The following is a 25519-nucleotide window of genomic DNA, read 5'->3' on the forward strand; positions in this document are numbered from 1 at the left end:
AGAAAGGGGGGGTGGCGCTATTTCTACACAGATCCCTACCCCTTACATAAATCCTGTGTACAAAACCAAACTCTCCCTCTCCCTCCAAACTCTCCTGGTCAGGTCTGAGAGACATCTTACCAGCTGGAGAGGTATAGCTGTACAGCTGAAGGCTGGGATGCAGCCCAGTTCCAACAGCAAGAGAATTGTGATTTTCAGAAAAAGGCTGCGTCCAAAGCAAAATGAGGCAGTTGACGTAGTTGGTCATCAGCACCCCACCCACTGCTCTTTACCGCATCTTTTTTATTTTCTTGAGGGTGTTTTCTCCAACTCTTTCATCAGCCTTCAGATCCCTGGATCAGCGCAGACTGTTTCTTTTTTCCAGATTAAAAGTAATTTGAGGGAAGCATTGGGTACTAGTCATTAATCACATAGGATGAGTTGACATGAGGTGCTATCTTTTACCTTAGGCCTTCACTCTAAGGGTGGAGGAAGGGCTTTGTCCCTTGCTAACGAATGTTCAGTCAAGGGTCAGTAAGAGGAAAGGTATTAGGGTAGAGTGAGGCCTTCCCTATTATACTCGAAGTCAACTCAGGAAATGGCCACACCTGTCTAGGTCCTAGACTGAGATCCACAGCCTTCAGTGATTTTTCTAAACCGTGTGAAACCCCTTACACTTACCAGTTACCCTGGTAGCTGTACATGTACAATTACAACTCCCTTACACGAACCCCTGCATGGGAGGAGGCCCATGGGGCTTGGTTAGCACCAGCTGTCCTGTGTTTGAAGCCAATTTACTCTTTAAACAAAGTCACCTGAGCTCCTGGATGCCCGTGAGAGAGACCGGTGATGTTTAGGGATCTTGCTGAGAGGCCACTGGCCAAACCCCACACCCCCCATGTGGGCCCCACTAGTCACCAGGATTCTCCACCTCCCACCTCCTCCTGTCCTGCTGGGTGACTGCAGGGACTGACCTGCTAGAGGAGCACCTTGGTGAAATCCGGAACCTGCGCCAGCGCCTGGAGGAGTCCATCTGCATTAATGACCGCCTGCGGGAGCAGCTGGAACACAGGCTCAGCTCCACTGCCCGCGGAAGCGGTAGGAGAGGCCCAGGCCTTCCTGTTTCTGGTTGTAATTAGGGAGCTGCTGGAGGTCAACCCCTAGGCAGAGCTTCGCAGATTTCAAAGCACTGAGGTCTGCTTTTCTGTATTTGCTCCTTACATCAGCAAGGCAGGGGGCAAGTACTATGCTCCCGTTGCAGCTGTATCTGAGCGCAGAGAGTAACTTTCCTTGCGGCAGGTCTAACCAGGTCTGGTCCCCAGAATCCTCTGACTTCTCTTCCATCTGAATCTGCTCATATCTGCCTGCTGACTTCTGTGTCCTGGTCCTGTGATTGGCAAGTGGTAGAGCCAGGTCTGCAGGGCCTCCTCCAGCCGCTTACCGAGGTGGCCTTCCTCCCCCACCCCCGCCAGGCTGCTGACACTTGGAAGCCGTCCCTTCCATACGCCCTTGTCCTGCCCACAGCTCAGCAGCAGCTATTTAGGGGAAAGGGCCTCCTGAACAGCTACAGCCAGGGCACGTGGTAATGCACGCACAGAACCCACTCAGAGGAGCCACAGGAAAGCCAGGCATTCAGCCCGTCAGGCTTTAGGCCCAGGATGCGAGTTCTCTGGGTTTTCTGCTGGGTTGGGATAGTGTCTTTGGAGATACAGAATGAGCAACACGGAGAGCGTCTGTTACCCAAATGTGTAACTTGCCTGCTTGCACTTCCTGGGACAGGACCCACCTCTAACTTCTACAGTCCGGGCCTGGAGTCCACACCTCAGCTCTGCAGTGAGAACAGAGTCCTTAGGGAAGAAAACCAGAGGCTTCAGGCTCAGCTCAGTCATGCTTCCAGAGGTGGGTGGTCACTCCCAGGCCCCTTTCCTCCCTGGCCACACCAGTCACCAACTGGAGAAGCAAAGAGACAAGGTGGAGAGAACAGAGCTACCCAGACCCAGCAACCCCAAACTCCCATAGCTATTCTCAGTCTAGAAAGGGCTACTTCCTGACAGTTCCCAACCACGGGCCCTCAGACTCCTAGGCTCCAAGCACTAGGGCCCTAGGAAATCCACCACTTCTGTGCAATCCCCCTGCAGATACTGTCATTAGTTATCAAACTAGATTCCAGTTAGTGCCTGTTCTACCTGCCCACAACTCACAGCTAGTTTGGACCTAGGAAAGGAAGGAACATGAGGCCTATACACTCTCTCAGGTTTCTTCAGACTTCGCTGCAGCTCTGTGTATCCCTCCCATGCTGATCTGCTATCCCCATATCTCCTCACCACCTCCTACTCATACACTCAGGGCTCCTCTTTGGTTACTAATTCTCACGATTATTGTTGGGCTGCACCGTGCAGGTCTGCAAGCCTTGTAATTCCCCAGCTGCAACACCAGAGAAACAGCCCATAGACAGTGACAGAAACAACGTTCAACAGATACAGAATCTTACAAGTCCTAAACAAAGGTCCTGGAGCGACGCTCCACAGTGTTCGGCAAACAGCAGGCAGAACAAGGCAGCAATCTTCACTACTCGGTGAGGGAGGCGACCATTTATAGGGAGAATTGATGTCAAGTAGGCTCACCGGGGAAACCAGAGCCTGGGGGTGGGGGCAAGCATGTAGGTGGTTACTGATTAAGCCCTATAGTTAAGCAGATTGGATAGTCATGTAGGTGAAGGAGGGGCTGGTCAGCAGAGAATGGACAGAGAGCAAGAGAACAGCCATCTTGAATGGTCTGACCATACAGTTGTGTCTGGAGGTACCAGCAAAACATCCTCCAGAGCTTTCCCAACACTATTCAGTGGGCATCCACAGGTGGGCATCCTTTCCTCTGTGGGCTGAGGGGGGATTGGGGAGCTGACCGAAGTCCGACCTAAGTGTTGATTGATTTAATCAAATCAATATATCATAATTAACAAATTATTTTTACTTATATTTATTGAATAGTCATAAAAGACTAAGAGTATTGTCCAAAGGATTAAGCCCAGAATGAAAGATTGCTTGTGGAAAAGGAGAGAGACATCAAGAGTTATTTCTAAATTAGCCTCTTCAGAGCAAGAGATGTGAGAGGAAAGGTCACTGCTTGGGAAGATAACAAAAGCCATAGATAAGGGAGAAGGTAGAACTTCTAAATTACCATTGCATGCCTGGAGAGACCAGACAGACCTCCCAGGTGAGAAGACAGTAAGATTTTAATGAGCTCAATCTGCCAGGCCCAGGTGATTCCACCCCAGACGACTGACAGCCCCGGAGCCTTATTCTCAGAGTCCCTGTCAATAGTCTTTGAGAAACCATGAAGATCAGAGAGATGCTGCAAGACCAGGAAAGGACAGATAGCTCTATTTGCAATATGATGAAAACAATATATACTAAAAACTGTAGACAAGAAATTTTGATGTGGATCCTTGGCAAAATTCAAGAACGGATTACTGCACAGAAAGTATGTGAGGATTTAGAAAACAGTGAGTGTCAGGAAGCAGAGTGTTTTCCCTAAAACCAAAGTGGGCCATATTAAATCAGAGGATCAAGGGCATTGCACAGATAGAGGTTCCCATTCCCCAGAGCGTGTGCATGTGGTGAGCAGATACTCGCTTTTCTTCCCCTGGTAGCATAAGCTGGCCTTCCTTTTGCCTTGGTTCTTTTGTCAGGATGGAGGCAGACCTCTCCTCTGCGGTGGCTGCTTTCAGTGCAGCTCTGACTCCATCCCCTCTCCCCACAGCCCTGACCCCCAGGATAAGTAATCAAAGAGCAGAAGGAAAAGACATGGAGGAGGCAGAGACACGAGAGCCCTGGTAACCCCTAAATGTTCCGTTTCTTTAACTTTCTGAAGTTTGGCTGCGCTGAAGTTCAGGACCATGTTAAAACATCAACATCGGGCTTCCCTGGTGGCGCAGTGGTTGAGAGTCCGCCTGCCGATGCAGGGGACACGGGTTCATGCCCCGGTCCGGGAAGATCCCACATGCCACGGAGCGGCTGGGCCCGTGAGCCATGGCCGCTGAGCCTGCGCGTCCGGAGCCTGTGCTCTGCAACGGGAGAGGCCACAACAGTGAGAGGCCCGCGTACCGCAAAAAAAAAAAAATCAACATCTCCTTTCCCATCCTAGCCCACCCCCACCTCCAGGTCCACATAGGCAGGATCACAGAATGTCACCAGGAGTCACCCAGCCTCTTGTAGCCACCCCCTGGAATCCCAGAAAATCACTTACATCTGCGTCTCAGGGTCAGGCCTGGGGAGAGTCAGCCTCCCCGTGGTGCTCTCAGATCTCAGACTGCTTTCTGGTTGGTGACCTTGGATAGGCAGGTTTCAGGATCCCTCCCAGGTGTTCTAACCCCCAAATAATATCGCTGATACTTTAGGGAACCCAACTATGCTAATTCCAAAGGAGGGGGTGTTTGGGGAATTCCCTGGCAGTCCAGTGGTTAGGACTTGGTGCTTTCACTGCCAGGGCCCAGGTTCAGTCCCTGGGTGGAGGAACTAAGGCCTTGTAAGCCGTGTGGTGCTGGGGGGAAGGAAAAAAAGAAAGGGTTGTTTTGCCATCTTGAGACTGGCACAAATATTCAAATATTAACCAACTAGCAGACTACCTCAGGCCAGCCCTGGCTCCCCAGGCGTGATATCCAGGCGTAATATTCCCAACGACCAAGTCTTACTTGTGATGCCCAAGTGATATAACTATGTCAGCATGAAATCTGAGCTCTTGTTCACAGCTGGGAGCTTCAGTGTGGCCTGGAGTCAGGTTCTCTGCAGCAACAGGAGTGTAGCCTCTGCTAATCTGCACGGGGGCTTCCAGGTCCTCAGTGCTCCCACCTCATGGCCCATCCTGAGCCACCACCACCTGCTGGAGGGATTGAGAGGCTTTGATGAGGGAAATCTGCTCCAAAACTACTTGAGAAGATTGTAGAATCCTATCTGGAGCTGTAAAGAGCCACCGAACACAGGGTGCTTTAGGCCTTCTGACCGTTGACAGAGAGCCTGTTTTTCTTCCCAGGGAGAGTCCATGAAAAGGGAGCTTCTGGAACTGAGAACCAAACTATCCAAACAGGAGAGTCTCCTTCAGAGCACAGCTGAGCATCTGAAGACCGCCAACCAGCAGAAGGAGAGCATGGAACAGTTTATCTTCAGCCAGTGTGGGTGCCCCCAGCCAGGGAATGGACAGGAAATGGGGGTCCTTCCAGGTCCGCCACCTGTGCTGTGAATGGACAGAGACCAGAGAGGTTAGGGGATGGGGGAGACTGATGTGACGTCTCTAAACCTCCTGTGCCATCAGTAATCGTGGAGGCAGAGGAGGGGACACGGGGTGGGGGGGCAGCAGGAGACCCCGAGCTGAGTGTCCAGAAAGACAAGCTTTAGAACACAAATCCAACGCAAGCATGGGCCCACTGGTAATTTCTGCCTTGGGGGCTGCTTTCTCGTTTCAGTGACCAGGACACACGATGTTTTGAAGAAGGCAAGGACGAATTTGGAGGTAAGGAAACTACTGCACCAGTCGGAGCCATAAAGTCCACCCCAAACTTATCACCGTCTGTCATCAGAGTGTGCAGGTGATCCTTGACCTGCTCTGACCTTCCAGGAGCAGATGTCTGGCCCATCTGTGGGAGCTCGGGTCCTCATGGGCATCCCTCTAGATTCCATCCTCATCAGCCCTCCACCCTAATCAGCAACCTCCCTTGACCTCTCGGTTGACCCTTACTTTGTCATCATCTTCTCTCCTTACTCCAATTCTGTCTCCTTTATGCCAGGTCAGGAGTGGGGAGAAATGCAGTTCAGTTGATTCTTGAGGTCAGAGGACATATGGGGTCTGCCTCTGAAGCAGCTTTCAGTAAAGGGATCCTGAGGCCTGTCTTGTGTTCTGGGGTTTCCTATACCACCTTATGAAAAAATAACAGCAAGGGGCTTCCCTGGTGGCACAGTGGTTGAGAGTCCTCCTGCCGATGCAGGGGACACGGGTTCGTGCCCCAGTCCGGGAAGATCCCACATGCCGCAGAGCGGCTGGGCCCATGAGCCATGGCCGCTGAGCCTGCGCGTCCGGAGCCTGTGCTCCACAACGGGAGAGGCCCCAACAGTGAGAGGCCCGCGTACCGTAAAATATAAATAAATAATAACAGCAAGATATAACTTTTTAAATTGATTTCATTGCATACTGTCATGGTGAAGAAAGCAATTTGATTTGGACATATCTTTTTCTGTTAACAATAACACAAAAGAAAATTGTTGGTTCTTATTGATCTAAAAGAGAATATGGTAATAATAAAAACTAAAACTTAAAGGGAAAGATTTTATATATATGGCAGACATTCTCAATGTTTATTTAAAACAGTAACATATTCTCTAGCAAGCTCTTTGAACAAAACTTGAGGTGTTAAAAATGGCTTAAAAATCAGAAGCTAGTGGGGCCGGGTCAAGATGGTAGAATAAAAGGATGTGGAGCTCACATCCCACAGATACATCAAAAATACATCTACATGTGGAACAGTTCTCACAGAATGCTTGCTGAATGCTGGCAGAAGATCTCATAAAACCAAAATTGCAAGAAAGGTCACCACATAACTGGGTAGGACAAAAGGAAAGAAATCGGGACAGGACCTGCGTCCCTGGGAAGGAGCTATGAAAGAGCAAATGTTCCCTCACCTTAGGAAGCCCCTTCATTGGTAGGGAGATCATCCAGGACAGAAAGGAAGATTCAGAGGCTCAGAGAAGAGTGCAGCAGCCAGTTTGCAGCAGGCAAAACAGAGACAGACCAGCACAGAGGGGCTGTGCCACCTCCGGGCACTCCCCAGCCCAAGACACACACTGGCTGGTATACACAGGGGCAGAGGGCTGAAACTCGGGCTTCAGGGGACAGACCCAGAGAGAGGACTGGGGTTGGCTGTGTACAGACAGTCTGAAGGGGCTGGCGTATGGTCCAAGTCACAACCAGCAGTATGGGCAGGAAGAAGCCCAGGGTCCAGCCTTGCAGCCCCACTGTTAACACACTCCCTAAGGGAGGGACGGGGCCTGCCATGGCAGCCTTATTCTGGTGTGCTCACAGTGGGTGCAGCTCCACCTCTAAGAGTTCTGGGAGCACACAGACACTGGTAGGTTGGCCCACACATGGAGTCAGGGCTGAAATCCAAGCTGATCCAAGTGGGAATTCAGAAGTAGGGCTGAAATCTGAGTCTTCTCCCTGTGGCTGTGCAATTCACAGATTGACCTGCTGCGGGTGGCTTTACAAACTCAGTGCCTGCAGGACATCTGAGCAGTTTACTGGTTATCCTATGGCTAGGGTGGGTGTTGGGATATGGGCTGGCTGCAGGCTCTTCTGGCACATATATGTGGAGATGGAGCCAGGATCTGAGCTGACTCAGTAGCTCCCACAGTGGGTCCAGGCACACAACTATGGTAGTCCTGGTGCCTGACTTCAGCGGTTCTGTGCCAAAGGATCTGTGCTAGTGGCTTTGTGAGCACAGTGACTGACAGACACCTGGGCCAGTTGCCTGAATGCCCATGGTTGAAGCAAGGCCAAGGGCAGTGTCAAAAACAGTGTACTTTGTGATCCCACACAAGAGGTGACAGGCAACACCACAGAGTGCACTTTCCAGTGGAAAGCCTCTAAAGATGAATACTCAGTGGCTCCTCTCCCAGCAGGGGTGCTCCAGTCCCACGTGCCTCACACCACAGTTCAGAAATGGATCTGGGGCTGTCTACTTCAACAACTGGGGAGGAGACCCTGCATTGAACAGGGCTGTGACAACCACAGAGCAAAGAGGAGGCCGCACTAAACATCCAGTGCAAGCTCTGGTCACCACAACAATTACATGCCCTATCAAGGGGATAATGGCCAGCACACACTGAGGAAAGACAAGGCAGGAATCCATACTAAAAATAGCCCTTGCAGCAAAAATATTAGACTCACAGAGGCTACACAGGGATGCTCCCACATAAAAACAGCCCTTCAAGAGATATGGGAACATATGTATATGTATAACTGATTCACTTTGTTATAAAGCAGAAACTAACACACCATTGTAAAGCAATTATACTCCAATAAAGATGTAAAAAAAAAAAAAACCAGCCCTTCAAGACCACAGTAGATAGAACTACCAGATGACCCAGCAATCCCACTACTGGGCATATACCCTGAGAAAACCATAATTCAAAAAGAGTCATGTACCACAATGTTCATTGCAGCTCTATTTACAATAGCCAGGACATGGAAGCAACCTAAGTGTCCATTGATAGATGAATGGATAAAGAAGATGTGGCACATATGTATAATGGAATATTACTCAGACATAAAAAGAAACAAAATTGAGTTATTTGTAGTGAGGTGGATGGTCCTAGAGTCTGTCATACAGAGTGAAGTAAGTCAGAAAGAGAAAAACAAATACCGTATGCTAACACATATATATGGAATCTAATTTAAAAAAGAAAGGTTCTGACGAACCTAGGGGCAGGACAGGAATAAAGACTCAGATGTAGAGAATGGACTTGGGGACACAGGGAGGGGGAAGGGTAAGCTGAGATGAAGTGAGAGAGTGGCATTGACAATATATACACTACCAAATGTAAAATAGATAGCTAGTGGGAAGGGAGATCAGCTCGTGCTTTGTGACCAACTAGAGGGGTGGGATAGGGAGGGTGGGAGGGAGATGCAAGAGGGAGGGGATATGGGGATATACGTATACGTATAGCTGGTTCACTTTCTTATACAGAAGCAACTAACAAAACAATGTAAAGTAATTATACTCCAATAAAGATGTTTAAAAAAAAAGACCACAGTAGATAGCTGTTTCTCCTAAACTCATAGAGTCAGAGAAATATAAATGAAATGAAGAAGCAGAGGATCCACTCCCCATTAAAAGATCAAGAGAATTCCCCTGAAAGAACAATGAAAGTGACCTCTCCAGTCTACTAGACCTCGAGTTCAAAAAGGAGGTAATGAAAATGTTGAAGGAATTAAGAAAAACTATTGACAGAAATTCAGATTACTGTAAGAAGGAACTAGAAACTATAAAGAGGAGCCAATTAAAATTAGAAAACTCATTTGCTGAAACAAAAGCTGAGCTAAAGGCAATAAATAGCAAGCTGGATAAGAAGAACAAATAAGTGATCTGGAAGATAGGATAATGAAAATCACCCAATCAGAACAGCAGACAGAAAGACAAATTTTAAAAAATGAAATCAATATACTAGACTGGTGGGATAATATAAAGTGTGCCAAGCTATGCATAATTGGCATCCCAGAAGGAAAAGAAAGAGAAAAGGGGATCAAAAATGTAAGAAATTATGGCTGAAAATTTCACAAACCTAAAGAAGGAAACAGATATCCGGTTACAGGAAGAACAGAGGGTCCCAAAGAGATGAACCCAAACAGACCTATGCCAAGACATATTATAATTAAAATGGCAAAAGTTAAAGAAAGGATTCTAATCATAGCAAAGAAATACGAAGAGTTAAGTAAAAAGGAACCCCCATATAGAGCTATCAGCTGATTTCTCTACAGAAATGTAGCAGGACAGAAGGGAGTGCAAGATATACTCAAAGTCCTGAAAGGGAAACCTGCAACCTAGGATACTCTACACAGCAAGATTATCATTTAGAATAGAAGAAGAGATAACGAATTTCTCAGACAAGCAAACACTAAAAGAATTCAGCAATACTAAGCTTACTTCCCCCCAAAAAAAATATTGAAAGACCTTGTCTAAATAGAAAAAAAGCAGAAATCTATAGGAAAGAAAATCACAACTGGAAAGTAAATCACTTAAATAAGCTAGTACACAGATTTTTTAAAAATCAAAAAAAAGTTTGTGAAAGTGATGGTAACTACAATGAGCAGCAAAAGGGATAAACATGAAGCTGTAAAAGAAGACATCAAAATCATAAAATGTGGGGGAGAGAGTAAGAAAATGTAGATCTTTTTTTAGAATGTGTTCGAGCCTATATGACTACAGGTCTAAAGCAAGTAGATATAGTAATGGGTTAATATACTTGAAAAACAGTGTAACCACAAATCAAAAACATACAATAGCTTTTCTGCTCGTGGACGCCGCCGAGTAAGCATCGTTGACGTCTCGCCCCTCCTCCACTGCCGTCACGTCTAAGTCAGTCACCCAAAGAGCCCGAACAGCTGCAGAAGCTCTTCATCGGAAGTTTGAGCTTTGAAACAACCGATGAGAGTCTGAGGAGCCATTTTGAGCAGTGGGGAACGCTCACAGATTGTGTGGTGATGAGGGATCCAAACACCAAATGCTCCAGAGGCTTCAGGTTTGTCACATATGCCACTGTGGAGGAGGTGGATGCGGCCATGAATGCAAGGCCACACAAGGTGGATGGAAGAGTTGTGGAACCAAAGAGGGCCGTCTCAAGAGAAGATTCTCAAAGACCTGGTGCCCACTTAACTGTGAGAAAGATTTTTATTGGTGGTATTAAAGAAGACACTGAAGAACATCATCTAAGAGATTATTTTGAACAGTATGGGAAAATTGAAGTGATTGAAATCATGACTGATAGAGGCAGTGGCAAAAAGAGAGGCTTTGCTTTCGTAACCTTTGATGACCATGACTCTGTAGACAAGATTGTCATTCAGAAATACCACACTGTGAACGGCCACAACTGTGAAGTAAGGAAAGCCCTATCTAAACAAGAGATGGCTAGTGCCTCATCCAGCCAAAGAGGTCAAAGTGGTTCTAGAAACTTTGGTGGTGGTCGTGGAGGTGGTTTTGGTGGGAATGACAACTTTGGTCATGGAGCAAACTTCAGTGGTCGAGGTGGCTTTGGTGGCAGCCACGGTGGTGGTGGATATGGTGGCAGTGGGGATGGCTATGATGGATTTGGTAACAATGGAAGTAATTTTGGAGGTGGTGGAAGCTACAATGATTTTGGCAGTTACAACAATCAATCTTCAAATTTTGGACCCATGAAAGAAGGAAACTTTGGAGGCAGAAGTTCTGGCCCCTATGGTGGTGGAAGCCAATACTTTGCCAAATCCCGAAACCAAGGTGGCTATGGTGGTTCCAGCAGCAGCAGTAGCTATGGAACTGGCAGAAGGTTTTGATTATTGCCAGGAAACAAAGATTAGCAGGAGAGGAGAGCCAGAGAAGTGACAGGGAAGCTACAGGTTACAAAAGATTTGTGAACTCAGCCAAGCACAGTGGTGGCAGGGCCTAACTGCTACAAAGAAGACATGTTTTAGATAATACTCATGTGTATGGGCAAAAAAACTCGAGGACTGTATTTGTGACTAATTGTATAACAGGTTATTTTAGTTTCTGTCCTGTGGAAAGTGTAAAGCATTCCAACAAAGGGTTTTAATGTAGATTTTTTTTTTTGCACCCATGCTGTTGATTGCTAAATGTAATAGTCTGATCATGACGCTGAATAAATGTGTCTTTTTTTTTAAATGTGCTGTGTAAAGTTAGTCTACTCTGAAACCATTTTGGTAAACTACCCCAACAGTGTGAAGTTAGTATTCCTTCAGGGTGATGCCAGGTTCCATCAAAAATTTATTTACCAAAAAAAAAGAAATTTATTTACAACCTGCTTTGGTGGAGAAACTATTGTCTTCTGAAACTTTGGTGTCATTGAACTGACAGTTACTGCATTGTGACCTGGAGCTCACTGTGAAAAGGGTCACCCAAGCCAAGTCATGGAGTTTTTTTGATTATTAATATATGATTGTTGGCACATCCTATGCAATATATCTAAATTGGATTATGGTACCAGATATAGATGGGAATGAATCTTGTGTATCATCCATTATCATGTGTAATAAATAAACAATTTAATACCCTCAAAAAAAACATACAATAGATTCACAAAAATCAAAAAGAGAAGACAAGCATAATACGTAAGACAATCATCAAACAACAAACAGAAAAACAACAAAGAAGAAATACAAAATCAAATGGAAAACAAGGTTTAAAGTAGCAATAAATACCTAACTATCAATAATCACCTTAAATGTCAATGGACTAAATGCTCCAATCAAAAGACATAGAGTGGTACATTTGATTAAAAAAAAATATGCTGCATACAACAAACCTACTTTAGGGTGAAGAACACACATAGGTTGAAAGTAAGGAGATGGAAAAACATATTTCATGCAAATGGAAATGACAAGAAAGCGAGGATAAGAATACTATATCAAACAAAATAGACCTTAAAACAAAAGCCATAAAGAAAGATAAAGAAGGACACTGTATAATGATAAAAGGATCAATACAAAAAGAGGATATTACACTCGTTAACATATATGAACCCAATATAGGAGCACCTAAATACATTAAAAAATACTAACAAATATAAAGGGAGAAAATGATGGGAAGATGGCAGAGTAGAAGGACGTGTGCTCACTCCCTCTTGCAAGAGCACCAGAATCACAACTGCTGAACAATCATCAACAGGAGGACACTGGAACTCACCAAAAAAGAAGCCCTACATCCAAGGACAGGGGAGAAGCCATAGTGAAATGGTAGCGGGGGTGCAATCACAATAAAATCAAATCCCATTGCTGCTGGGTGGTCGACTCTCAAACTGGAGAACTTATACCACAGAGGTCCACCCACTGGAGTGAAGGTTCTGAGCCCCATGTCAGGCTTCCCAACCACAGGGTCCAGCAATGGGAGGAGGAATTCCTAGAGAATCAGACTTTGAAGGCTGGTGGGATTTGATTGCGGGATTTTGACAGGACTGGGGGAAGAAGAGACTCCACTCTTGGAGGACATGTACAAAGTAGTGTGTGCATCAGGACCCTGGGAGGGAGTGGTAACCCCATGGGAGACTGAACTGGACCTACCAGCTGCTGTTGGAGGGCCTCCTGCAGAGGTGGGGGGTGGCGGTGGCTCACCACGGGGACCAGGACACTGGCAGCAGAACTTCTGGGAAGTACTGCTTGGTGTGAGCCCTCCCGGAGTCTGCCATTAGCCCCACCAAAGAGCCTGTAGCCTCCAGGGCCAGGTCGCCTCAGGTCAAACAACCAACATGGAGGGACCCAGTCCCACCCATCAGCAGACAAGCAGGTTAAAGTTTTACTGAGCTCTGCCCACCAGAACAACATCCAGCTCTACCCACCACCCATCCCTCCCATCAGGAAGCTTGCACAAGCCTCTTAGATAGCCTCATCCACCAGAGGGCAGACAGCAGAAGCAAGAAGAACTACAACTCTGCAGGCTGTGGAACAAAAACCACATTCACCGAAAGACAGACAAAATGAAAAGGCAAAAGACTATGTACCAAATGAAGGGATGAGATAAAACACCAGAAAAACAACTAAACGAAGTGGAGATAGGCAGAAAAAGAATTCTTCCAGAAAAAAGAATTCAGAATAGTGATAGTGAATATGATCCAGGACCTCAGAAAAAGAATGGAGGCAAAGATCTAGAAGATGCTTAACAAAGACATAGAAGAATTAAAGAACAAACACCTAGAAGAATTACAGAACAAACAAACAGAGATGAACAATACAATAACTGAAATGAAAAATACACTAGAAGAAATCAATAGCAGAATAATAAAAGCAGAAGAATGGATAAGTGACCTGGAAGACAGAATGGTAGAATTCACTGCTGTGGAACAGAATAAAGAATGAAAAGAAATGAAGACAGCCTAAGAGACCTCTGGGACAACATTAAACACAACAACATTTGCATTTTATGGGTCCCAGAAGGAGAAGAGAGAGAGAAAGGACCCAAGAAAATATTTGAAGAGATTATAGTTGAAAACTTCCCTAACATGGGAAAGGAAATAGCCATCCAAGTCCAGGAAGAACAGAGAGTTCAAGGCAGGATAAACCCAAGGAGAAACACACCAAGACACATAGTAATCAAATTGACAAAAATTAAAGACAAAGAAAAATTATCAAAAGCAACAAGGGAAAAATGACAAATAACATACAAAGGAAATCCCATAAGGTTAACAGCTGATTTCTCAGCAGAAACTCTGAAAGCCAGAAGGGAGTGATGGAAGGAAAGAACCTACAACCAAGATTACTCTACCCAGCAAGGATCTCATTCAGATTCAACAGAGAAATCAAAAGCTTTACAGACAAGCAAAAGCTAAAAGAATTCAGCACCACCAAACCAGATCTACAAAAAAATGCTAAAGGAACTTCTCTAAGTGGGAAACACAAGAGAAGAAAACGACCTATGAAAACAAACCCGAAACAATTAAGAAAATGGTCATAGGAACGTACATGTTGATAATTACCTTAAATGTGAATGGATTAAATGCTCCAACTAAAAGACACAGGCTTGCTGAATGGATATTAAAAACAGACCCATGCATATGCTATCTACAAGAGACCCACTTCAGACCTAGGGACAAATACAGAATGAAAGTGAGGGGATGGAAAAAGAAAAATTGAGGAGGTGGACTTTGAGAGCAAGATTTATGATTTATTCCCCTTTTCCTCTTTCTGTGAGTGTGTATGTGTATGCTTCTGTATGAGATTTTGTCTGTATAGCTTTGCTTCCACCATTTGTCCTAGGGCTCTATCCGTCCATTTTTTTTTAAATTTTTTCTCCTTAATAATTATTTTTTTATTTTAATAACTTTATTTTATTTTACTTTATTTTCATTCTTTCTTTCTTTCTTTCTTTCTTTCTTTCCTTCCTTCCCTCCTTTAGACAACAAATCATCTCAAATTGAGAAGGTGGACTTTGAGAGCAAGATTTATGATTTTTTCCGATTTACCTCTTTTTGTGAGTGTGTATGTGTATGCTTCTGTGAGAAATTTTGTCTGTATAACTTTACCTAGGGTTTTATCCATCTGTCCTAGGGTTTGTCCTAGGGTTCTATCCATCCGTTTTTTTCTGTTTGTTTTTGTCTTTTTTTTAATTTTTTTCTCCTAATAATTATATTTTTATTTTAATAACTTTATTATATTTTATCTTACTTTATTTTATTGTACTTTATCTTCTTTCTTTCTTTTTTTCCTTCCTTCTGTCCTTCCTTCCTTCCTTCCTCCCTCCTTACCTCCTTCCCTTCTTTCTTTCTTTCTTTCTACTTCTACTAATTTTTTCTTTCTACTTTTTCTCCCTTTTATTCTGAGCCGTGTGGATGAAAGGCTCTTGGTGCTGCAGCCAGGAGTCAGTGCTGTGCTTCTGAGATGGGAGAGCCAACTTCAGGACACTGGTTCACAAGAGACCTCCCAGCTCCACATAATATCAAATGGCAAAAATATCCCAGAGATCTCCATCTTAACACCAGCACCCAGCTTCACTCAATGACCAGCAAGCTACAGTGATGGACACCCTATGCCAAACAACTAGCAAGTCAGGAACACAGCTCCACCCATTAGCAGGGAGGCTGCCTAAAATCATAATAAGTCCACAGACACCCCAAAACACACTACCAGACGTGGACCTGCCCACCAGAAAGACAAGATCCAGCCTCATCCACCAGAACACAGGCACTAGTCCCCTCCACCAGGAAGCCTACACAACCCACTGAACCAACCTTAGCCACTGGGGACAGACACCAAAAACAACAGGAACTACAAACCTGCAGCCTGCAAAAAGGAGACCCCAAACACAGTAAGATAAGCAAATGAGAAAACACAAAGCAGATGAAGGAGCAAGATTAAAACCCACCAGACCTAACAAATGAAGAGGAAATAGGCAGTCTACCTGAAAAACAATTCAGAATAATGATAGTAAAGATGATCGAAAATCTTGGAAATAGAATAGACAAAATGCAAGAAACATTTAACAAGGACCTAGAAGAACTAAAGATGAAACAAGCAACGATGAACAACACAATAAATGAAATTAAAAATACTCTAGATGGGATCAATAGCAGAATAACTGAGGCAGAAGAACGGATAAGTGACCTGGAAGACAAAATAGTGGAAATAACTACTGCAGAACAGAATAAAGAAAAAAGAATGAAAAGAACTGAGGACAGTCTCAGAGACCTCTGGGACAACATTAAGTGCACCAACATTCGAATTATTAGGGTTCCAGAAGAAGAAGAGAAAAAGAAAGGGACTGAGAAAATATTTGAAGAGATTATAGTTGAAAACTTCCCCAATATGGGAAAGGAAATAGTTAGTCAACTCCAGGAGGCACAGAGAGTCCCATACAGGATAAATCCAAGGAGAAATACACCAAGACACATATTAATCAAACTGTCAAAAATTAAAAACAAAGAAAACATATTAAAAGCAGCAAGGGAAAAACAACAAATAACACACAAGGGAATCCCCATAAGGTTAACAGCTGATCTTTCACCAGAAACTCTGCAAGTCAGAAGCGACTGGAAGGACATATTTAAAGTGATGAGGGAGAAAAACGTGCAACAAAGATTACTCTACCCAGCAAGGATCTCATTGGGATTTGATGGAGAAATTAAAACCTTTACAGACAAGCAAAAGCTGAGAGAGTTCAGCACCACCAAACCAGCTTTACAACAACTGCTAAAGGAACTTCTCTAGGCAAGAAACACAAGAGAAGGAAAAGACCTACAATAATGAACCCAAAACAATTAAGAAAATGGGAATAGGAACATACATATCAATAATTACCTTAAATGTAAATGGACTGAATGCTCCCACCGAAAGACACAGATTGGCTGAATGGATACAAAAACAAAACCCATATATTTGCTGTCTACAAGAGACCCACTTCAGACCTAGAGACACATACAGACTGAAAGTAAGGGGATGGAAAAAGATATTCCATGCAAATAGAAACCAAAAGAAAGCTGGAGTAGCAATTCTCATATCAGACAAAATAGACTTTAAAATAAGGACTATTAAAAGAGACAAAGAAGGACACTACATAATGATCAAGGGATCGATCCAAGAAGATATAACAATTGTAAATATTTATGCACCCAACATAGGAGCACCTCAATACATAAGGCAAATACTAACAGCCATAAAAGGGGAAATCGACAGTAACACATTCATAGTAGGGGACTTAAACACCCCACTTTCACCCATGGACAGATCATCCAAAATGAAAATAAATAAGGAAACACAAGCTTTAAATGATACATTAAACAAGATGGACTTAATTCATATTTATAGGACACTCCATCCAAAAACAACAGAATACACATTTTTCTCAAGTGCTCATGGAACATTCTCCAGGATAGATCATATCTTGGGTCACAAATCAAGCCTTGATAAATTTAAGAAAATTGAAATTGTATCAAGTATCTTTTCTGACCACAACGCCATGAGACTAGATATCAATTACAGGAAAAGATCTGTAAAAAATACAAACACATGGAGGCTAAACAACACACTAGTTAATAACGAAGTGATCACTGAAGAAATCAAAGAGGAAATCAAAAAATACCTAGAAACAAATGACAATGGAGACACAACAACCCAAAACCTATGGGATGCAGCAAAAGCAGTTCTAAGGGGGAAGTTTATAGCAATACAAGCCCACCTTAAGAAGCAGGAAACATCTCGAATAAACAACCTAACCTTGCACCTCAAGCAATTAGAGAAAGAAGAACAAAAAAACCCCAAAGCTAGCAGAAGGAAAGAAATCACAAAAATCAGATCAGAAATAAATGAAAAAGAAATGAAGGAAACAATAGCAAAGATCAATAAAACTAAAAGCTGGTTCTTTGAGAAGATAAACAAAATAGATAAACCACTAACCAGACTCATCAAGAAAAAAAGGGAGAAGACTCAAATCAATAGAATTAGAAATGAAAAAGGAGAGGTAACAACTGACACTGCAGGAATAAAAAAGATCATGAGAGATTACTACAAGCAACTCTATGCCAATAAAATGGACAATCTGGAAGAAATGGACAAATTCTTAGAAATGCACAACCTGCCAAGACGGAATCAGGAAGAAATAGAAAATATGAACAGACCAATCACAAGTACTGAAATTGAAACTGTGATTAAAAATCTTCCAACAAACAAAAGCCCAGGACCAGATGGCTTCACAGGCGAATTCTATCAAACATTTAGAGAAGAGCTAACACCTATCCTTCTCAAACTCTTCCAAAATATAGCAGAGGGAGGAACACTCCCAAACTCCTTCTACAAGGCCACCATCACCTTGATACCAAAACCAGACAAGGATGTCACAAAGAAAGAAAACTACAGGCCAATATCACTGATGAACATAGATGCAAAAATCCTCAACAAAATACTAGCAAACAGAATCCAACAGCACATTAAAAGGATCATACACCATGATCAAGTGGGGTTTATTCCAGGAATGCAAGGATTCTTCAATATATGCAAATCAATCAACGTGATACACCATATTAACAAATTGAAGGAGAAAAACCAAATGATCATCTCAATAGATGCAGAGAAAGCTTTTGACAAAATTCAACACCGATTTATGATAAAAACCCTGCAGAAAGTAGGCATAGAGGGAACTTTCCTCAACATAATAAAGGCCATATATGACAAGCCCACAGCAAACATCATCCTCAATGGTGAAAAACTGAAAGCATTTCCACTAAGATCAGGAACAAGACAAGGATGCCCACTCTCACCACTCTTATTCAACATAGTTTTGGAAGTTTTAGCCACAGCAATCAGAGAAGAAAAGGAAATAAAAGGAATCCAAATCGGAAAAGAAGAAGTAAAGCTGTCACTGTTTGCAGATGACATGATCCTATACATAGAGAATCCTAAAGATGCTACCAGAAAACTACTAGAGCTAATCAATGAATTTGGTAAAGTGGCAGGATACAAAATTAATGCACAGAAATCTCTGGCATTCCTATATACTAATGATGAAAAATCTGAAAGTGAAATCAAGAAAACACTCCCATTTACCATAGCAACAAAAAGAATAAAATATCTAGGAATAAACCTACCTAAGAAGACAAAAGACCTGTATGCAGAAAATTGTAAGACACTCATGAAAGAAATTAAAGATGATAGAAATAGATGGAGAGATATACCATGTTCTTGGATTGGAAGAATCAACATTGTGAAAATGACTCTACTACCCAAAGCAATCTACAGATTCAATGCAATCCCTATCAAACTACCACTGGCATTTTTCACAGAACTAGAACAAAATATTTTGCAATTTGTATGGAAACACAAAAGACCCCAAATAGCCAAAGCAATCTTGAGAACGAAAAAAGGAACTGGAGGAATCAGCCTCCCTGACTTCAGACTATACTACAAAGCTACAGTTATCAAGACAGTATGGTACTGGCACAAAAACAGAAAGATAGATCAATGGAACAGGATAGAAAGCCCAGAGATAAACCCACGCACATATGAACACCTTATCTTTGATAAAAGTGGCAGGAATGTACAGTGGAGAAAGGACAGCCTCTTCAATAAGTGGTGCTGGGAAAACTGGACAGGTACATGTAAAAGTATGAGATTAGATCAACTCCCTAACACCATACACAGAAATAAGCTCAAAATGGATTAAAGACCTAAATGTAAGGCCAGAAACTATCAAACTCTTAGAGGAAAACATAGGCAGAACACTCTATGACATAAATCACAGCAAGATCCTTTCTGACCCACCTCCTAGAGTAATGGAAACAAAAACAAAAATAAACAAATGGGACCTAATGAAACTTCAAAGCTTTTTCACAGCAAAGGAAACCATAAACAAGACCAAAAGACAACCCTCAGAATGGGAGAAAATATTTGCAAATGAAGCAACTGACAAAGGATTAATCTCCAAAATTTACAAGCAGCTCATGCAGCTCAATAACAAAAAAACAAACAACCCAATCCAAAAATGGGCAGAAGACCTAAATAGACATTTCTCCAAAGAAGATATACAGACTGCCAACAAACACATGAAAGAATGTGCAACATCATTAATCATTAGAGAAATGCAAATCAAAACTACAATGAGATATCATCTCACACCAGTCAGAATGGCCATCATCAAAAAATCTAGAAACAATAAATGCTGGAGAGGGTGTGGAGAAAAGGGAACACTCTTACACTGCTGGTGGGAATGTGAATTGGTTCAGCCACTATGGAGAACAGTATGGAGGTTCCTTAAAAAACTACAAATAGAACTACCGTATGACCCAGCAATCCCACTACTGGGCATATACCCTGAGAAAACCAAAATTCAAAAAGAGTCATGTACCAAAATGTTCATTGCAGCTCTATTTACAATAGCCCGGAGATGGAAACAACCTAAGTGCCCATCATCGGATGAATGGATAAAGATGTGGCACATATATACAATGGAATATTACCCAGCCATAAAAAGAAACGAAATTGAGCTATTTGTAATGAGGTGGATGGACCTAGAGTCTGTCATACAGAGTGAAGTAAGTCAGAAGGAAAAAGACAAATACCGTATGCTAACACATATATATGGAATTTAAGAAAAAAAAATGTCATGAAGAACCTAGGGGTAAGGCAGGAATAAAGACGCAGACCTCCTACACAACGGACTTGAGGTTATGGGGAGGGGGAAGGGTGAGCTGTGACAGGGCGAGAGAGAGTCATGGACATATACACACTAACAAACGTAGTAAGGTAGATAGCTAGTGGGAAGCAGCCGCATGGCACAGGGATATTGGCTTGGTGCTTTGTGACAGCCTGGAGGGGTGGGATAGGGAGGGTGGGAGGGAGGGAGACGCAAGAGGGAAGACATATGGGAACATATGTTTATGTATGACTGATTCACTTTGTTATAAAGCAGAAACTAACACACCATTGTAAAGCAATTATACCCCAACAAAGATGTTAAAAAAAATAAAATAAAATAAAGCTATCATTCCACAATTATACCCTAGAGGTAATAATAAATTAAAACAAACAACAACACAAACAAAAAATTCAACCATGATCACGACCACCACCAACAATAACAAACACATCCATCAACAGACTCAGGTCTGAGATAGAGATATGCCCCAATTTCATAGTAGATGAAGTGACCTCAACTTCTGCTTTTACACTTGGTTGTTTAAGCATTTTCCATGAGTGCCTTTGGCTGTCAATAAAGAGGATCTCATTGACAGAATCAGCAGAATGGATGAAAAGTCAGCCAAACTATGAAGTATTACTTAAAGACAAAGTAGGAAAATTTGAGGGCCTCTTGCTCTGCAGTTATTCAAGCATCCCAGCAATTCTTCCTAAATCCAGTGGAGAACTCAAATATTGCTTCTAAGAACTTCATTTTATGGACATAACATTTATGAAAGCAACAACATGAATCATACAGATCTCAGAGCTGGTCAGGATCAAGTCACAAATTACTTATGGGGAAAATTCCCAATAGCCATTCTTGTGTTTCACCCTTTGAAATGTAGTTCTTTACCCTATTAAAGAAGTTGCAAAAAATGTATCTTTGGAATGGAAGATTCTCCAATATTTAACTTTTTATAACTTACATTCTTTTCCTCTATAAGTCAGAAACAGAACTCATTCTTAAAAATAAAATCAACCTGCATGACCACCAATGTCTTCCAACTTGCCATAATTCAAATGAGAACCATGTCGGGTCCTGTGCAGGAAATAGGGTGAGCCCTTTAGGAAAAAAAATGGAAAGGAAGAAAGACAGCAGGTACCTAATGTAATGCTTCAAACATGTACAAACATCTTTTTAAAATAAATTTATTTTATTTATTTATTTATTTTACTTATTTATTTTTGGCTGTGTTGGGTCTTCGTTGCTGCACGGGCTTTCTCTAGTTGCGGCGAGTGGGGGCTACTCTTCATTGCGGTGCGAGGACTTCTCATCGCGGTGGCTTCTCTTGTTGCAGAGCATGGGCTCTAGGCGCACGGGCTTCAGTAGTTGTGGCTTGCGGGCTCTATAGCACAGGCTCATTAGTTGTGGCACACGAACTTAGTTGCTCCGCGGCATGTGTGATCTTCCCGGACCAGGGCTCGAACCCGTGTCCCCTGCATTGGCAGGCAGATTCTCAACCACTGTGCCACTAGGGAAGCCCAAACATGTACAAATATCTCTTGATCTGTCAACCTACGACAGGCAAACAACCTGCAGAATTTATACAGGGTTTATTATATCCCCCAGATCTTATTACTGCTAAAGTGAATATGCTAGACATTTACTGAATTGGTTTTCTATTTCTGCTGTAACAAGTGACCATAACTTTAGTGTCTTAAAAGAACACACTTTTATTATATTACAATTCTGTAGGTTAGGAGTCCAACAAAGATCTCACTGGACTAAAATCAAGGGGTGAACAGAACTGCCTTACCTTCTGGAGGCTGTAAGGGATAATCTCTTTCCTTGCTTTCCTAGAAAGTTTTTAGACGTCTCCCACATTCTTTGGCTTTTGACCCCTTCCTACAACTTCAAAACCAGAACAGCAGGTAGAGTCCTTCTAATTTCACACCATTTTGACCTTTTCTGCCTCTCAATTCTAAGGCCCCATGTAATTTCATGGGGCCCACCTGAATGGCCCAAGATAATCTCATCACAAGGTCTTTACCCGAATCACATCTGCAAAGTTGCCTTTCTTATGTGGTGTAATATATGAACAGGTGGGGGAATTACAGCAGGCACATCCTGGGGGAGACAGTATTATTCTGCTGGTCACAAAACTATTAACTCAGATGCCAACTAATATTGGAACTATGAAGAAAAGAACTTCTCTAATTTCAACAAAGTTTAGTTAAAATAAGACACTACCTGAAGGCACAATCTAGACCAGTGAATCAAGATAAAGTCAGCTTAGAACCCTAGGAGTGCTTCACTGCTGTCCATACAATTGCACAAGTACTAGTCTCTTTAGATCTTTTTTTTTTTTTCCAAAATGTGGCCTTTTCCCCCCTCCAAGGCTGACTCTGATGGTAGAAATCTCATCCGAGACAAAGAGTGCGTGGTGGAGGAGGTGAAGGTGGTGGTAGAGTCAGTGCACCTGGGACGCCACTAACTTTTAACTATGAACTTTCAGCTGGTCTCCGTGGAACAGATGGGAGGGTTTTCTCAGACCCACCCTTGCATGAACAGAGGGATCCTTGTGTGCCTTCGCCAGGCGGCCAGGAAGGGGAGCCACAGTCCTTCCCTTGGAACTTGCCTTGTAAAGAAGGCAGGCACCAAGATATTAACTTGTCTGGAATCTTGTGGACCAGATGTCAGCAATCCATGTCCAGAGCTTCCTGACTTTTGGCCACACATCCCCGGGGTCGGCCTAAGGCCCGTGCTGCCTGGGTTGGCTGTGGAGGATGAGCTCCTCAGGCAGAGCCATCTTGCTCTGTCTCCTCCAAACCAGGTTCTGACCAGAGAGCAATGTGTTTGTGTTTCTCAGGCTGGTGGAAGATACTCCCTCGTCGTCCTCTCAGACTGGGGCAGTCCCTTCCCATGTTGGCCTGCTCTGAGGGTCGGGGGGAAGGGATGGGAGGATGGGAGCAAGAGGGGCAGGAACAAGAAGGAGGAGTGGGAACAAAAACGCCTGGGAAGAAGGTAGGGGAGGATGGCGAGGACGGGGGAGGCGGAAGCTGAGGAAGAATAAGGAGGATGATGACCAGAGCGTGAATGCCATGGAGGTTCTAGCCTCTGGTCCCAGAATGGCAGCTGCCCTCTCTTGAACTTCCCCTGACCTCATGCTGGACACACACACACCCCAGCCTCCTCTCTCATCCTCCAGGCTCCTTTATCCCCACAAGAGCAGCCTCCCATGCCTTGATTCTGGGGATCTTTCCTTTCTCCCTAGGTTTCCCCAGAGCTAGGCACAGATCCCTTACCAGCAGCCAAACCCTGGTCTGTGGTTCTGGAGAGTCCAAAGCACGGAAATCTCTCATGAGAAAAGGAAATGCAGGCCACATGGGGTCACGGGGTCACTCTGCAGAATCTCAGTCCAGCTGTCCAAGTCATGCTACGTTGAAATTTGGGAAGATGTCAAACTCATTCAAAAGAAATTCTAAGAAGATCCTTGGTGCAGGTCATTGCTACATGTAGCAAATTATGCTATTGAAATCCTAAACCAGGTGATCAATCCTCATTCCAAAGTCATGGATCACCCTTAAGAAGGGCAAAGCAGGTGGTGAGTGCTAATTACAAGAAATGAACAAAACTGGGGCAGATCCCAGAAAGGACCACGTAGGAGAAGCTGCTTAGGCCAATGGCTAAGTGACCATCTGTATTAGTCAGCTTGGGTTTCCAGAAAAATATACTATAGACAGGGTGGCTTAACCAGAATCTGTTTTCACACGTTCTGGAGACTGGAAGTCCAAGATCAAGATTGGAAGTTCCTGCCAATTCAGTTTCTGCTGCGAGCTCTCTTCCTGGCTTGTAGACAGCAGATGCCTCGCTGGGTCCTCACATGGCCTTTTCTCCTTGCTTGAGCTGGGATAGGGCAGGAGCCCAAGCTCTCTTCATTTAAGGACATTAATCCTGTCAGATCAGGGCTCCAAGCTTATGACCTCATTTAATCTTAATTACTTCCTTAAAGGCCCCTTCTCCAAATACAGCCCCACAGGGATTAGGGTTCAAGATATGAACTTGGGGGGCGGGTGGTGGAACACATACATTCAGTTCCTAACACCCTCTCCAGCCTCCTCCTCCCATGAAGGCATTTGCAGCTCTCAGCTCTGGTCCCTGGGAACTTCCCAGGCACTGGGGCCTCAGATTCCTCTCCCCACAGACTTTCTCCTTCTCTCTCTCTGACTCAAATGCCTCAACACGGGGCACAGCTGTTGACTGGCTGACACTCAAAGGCAGTGGACTCAGTTGCTTTCACCTGGCTTTCAGAAGAGAGGGGGCCACCACTGACTGATATGTTTGCAGAAATGTGTTCACTGAGGAGACTGGCTGTGGCGGCAGAATAATGCTTCCCCAAAGATGTCCACATCCTGGTCCCTGGAATTTGTGAACATGTTACTTGACATGGCAAGAGAGACTTTGCAGGTGTGATTAAATTAAGGACCTTGAGATGGGGAGATTATCCTGGAGAGTCCAATGGAATCACAAGGGTCCATATAAGTGAAAGAGGGAGGAAGATTTGGTCTCAGAATAATGCATTGTGAGAATAACCTGATCAGCTGTGACTGGCTATGAAGATGGAAGGGGGCTGTGAGAGTAGAATGTGGGCATCTTCAAGAGGCTGGAAAAGGCAAAGAAAGAGATTCTCCCCTAGAGCCTCCAGAAAGAACCTCACCTCCACTGTCAGATTGATTTTAGCCCAGTGAGATGCATCTTGGACTTCTGATCTCCAGAACCATAAGATAAAAAATGTGTGTTGTTTTAAGTCACTAAGTGTGTGGTAATGTGTTACAATAGCAACAGGAAACTCCTACAGTGGACACTGGTAGATAGAGAGGATTTAAAAACCAGTTCTGGTGGTTATTTGTTACCATGGCTTTAGAACAATTACTCTATCCCCAGAAATGTGAACTTTCAAACTTTTCAATTCTCAGTGGAGATAATGTAAATAATACTGAGTGATATATCAACCATCACCATATAAGGAGTCGAAACCCTCACCCTGTGCTCAGGGTAAAAGTCTAACACCATCCAAAACTGGGTGTTCACGGGTGTATGGTTGGGACAGGGTAGCAGGGGCTTCAGAACTGGATTTATAATGCTCCCCACAGGGCTGGCTACAGGGTGTTGGGCACAGGAGGGTCTTTT

At 43.6% G+C, this 25519-nt stretch overlaps 1 protein-coding gene and 1 long non-coding RNA gene across 5 annotated transcripts in view; one reads left to right on the forward strand and one right to left on the reverse strand.

Annotated features, from left to right (window-relative positions):
- LOC307188332 overlaps window positions 1-25519 on the reverse strand; it is a 66491-nt gene that overhangs the window by 39200 nt on the left and 1772 nt on the right. For 2 of the 4 annotated variants that reach the window (XR_013828899.1, XR_013828900.1), the window contains exons 2-3: window positions 4225-5208; window positions 954-4042 (exon numbers count right to left, since the gene is read on the reverse strand). This is a non-coding gene — a long non-coding RNA (uncharacterized lncRNA). The remainder of the gene's footprint in view (window positions 1-953; window positions 4043-4224; window positions 5209-25519) is intronic. The other 2 variants (XR_013828897.1, XR_013828898.1) reach the window with 2 other exon arrangements.
- On the forward strand, window positions 10190-11088 carry LOC307194663 (heterogeneous nuclear ribonucleoprotein A1-like). The gene has a single exon (XM_079937904.1). It carries the CDS (start codon window positions 10225-10227, stop codon window positions 11050-11052), a length of 828 nt encoding a protein of 275 aa, XP_079794030.1. The 5' UTR covers window positions 10190-10224; the 3' UTR covers window positions 11053-11088.

The sequence above is a fragment of the Stenella coeruleoalba genome, assembly GCF_951394435.1.
Source record: "Stenella coeruleoalba genome assembly, chromosome: 1".
NCBI lineage: Eukaryota > Metazoa > Chordata > Mammalia > Artiodactyla > Delphinidae > Stenella > Stenella coeruleoalba.

What these genes read in the sequence shown, in the direction of transcription:
- LOC307194663 (XM_079937904.1), top strand. Translation starts at nt 10,225, where the DNA reads ATGAGGGATCCAAACACCAAATGCTCCAGAGGCTTCAGGTTTGTCACA.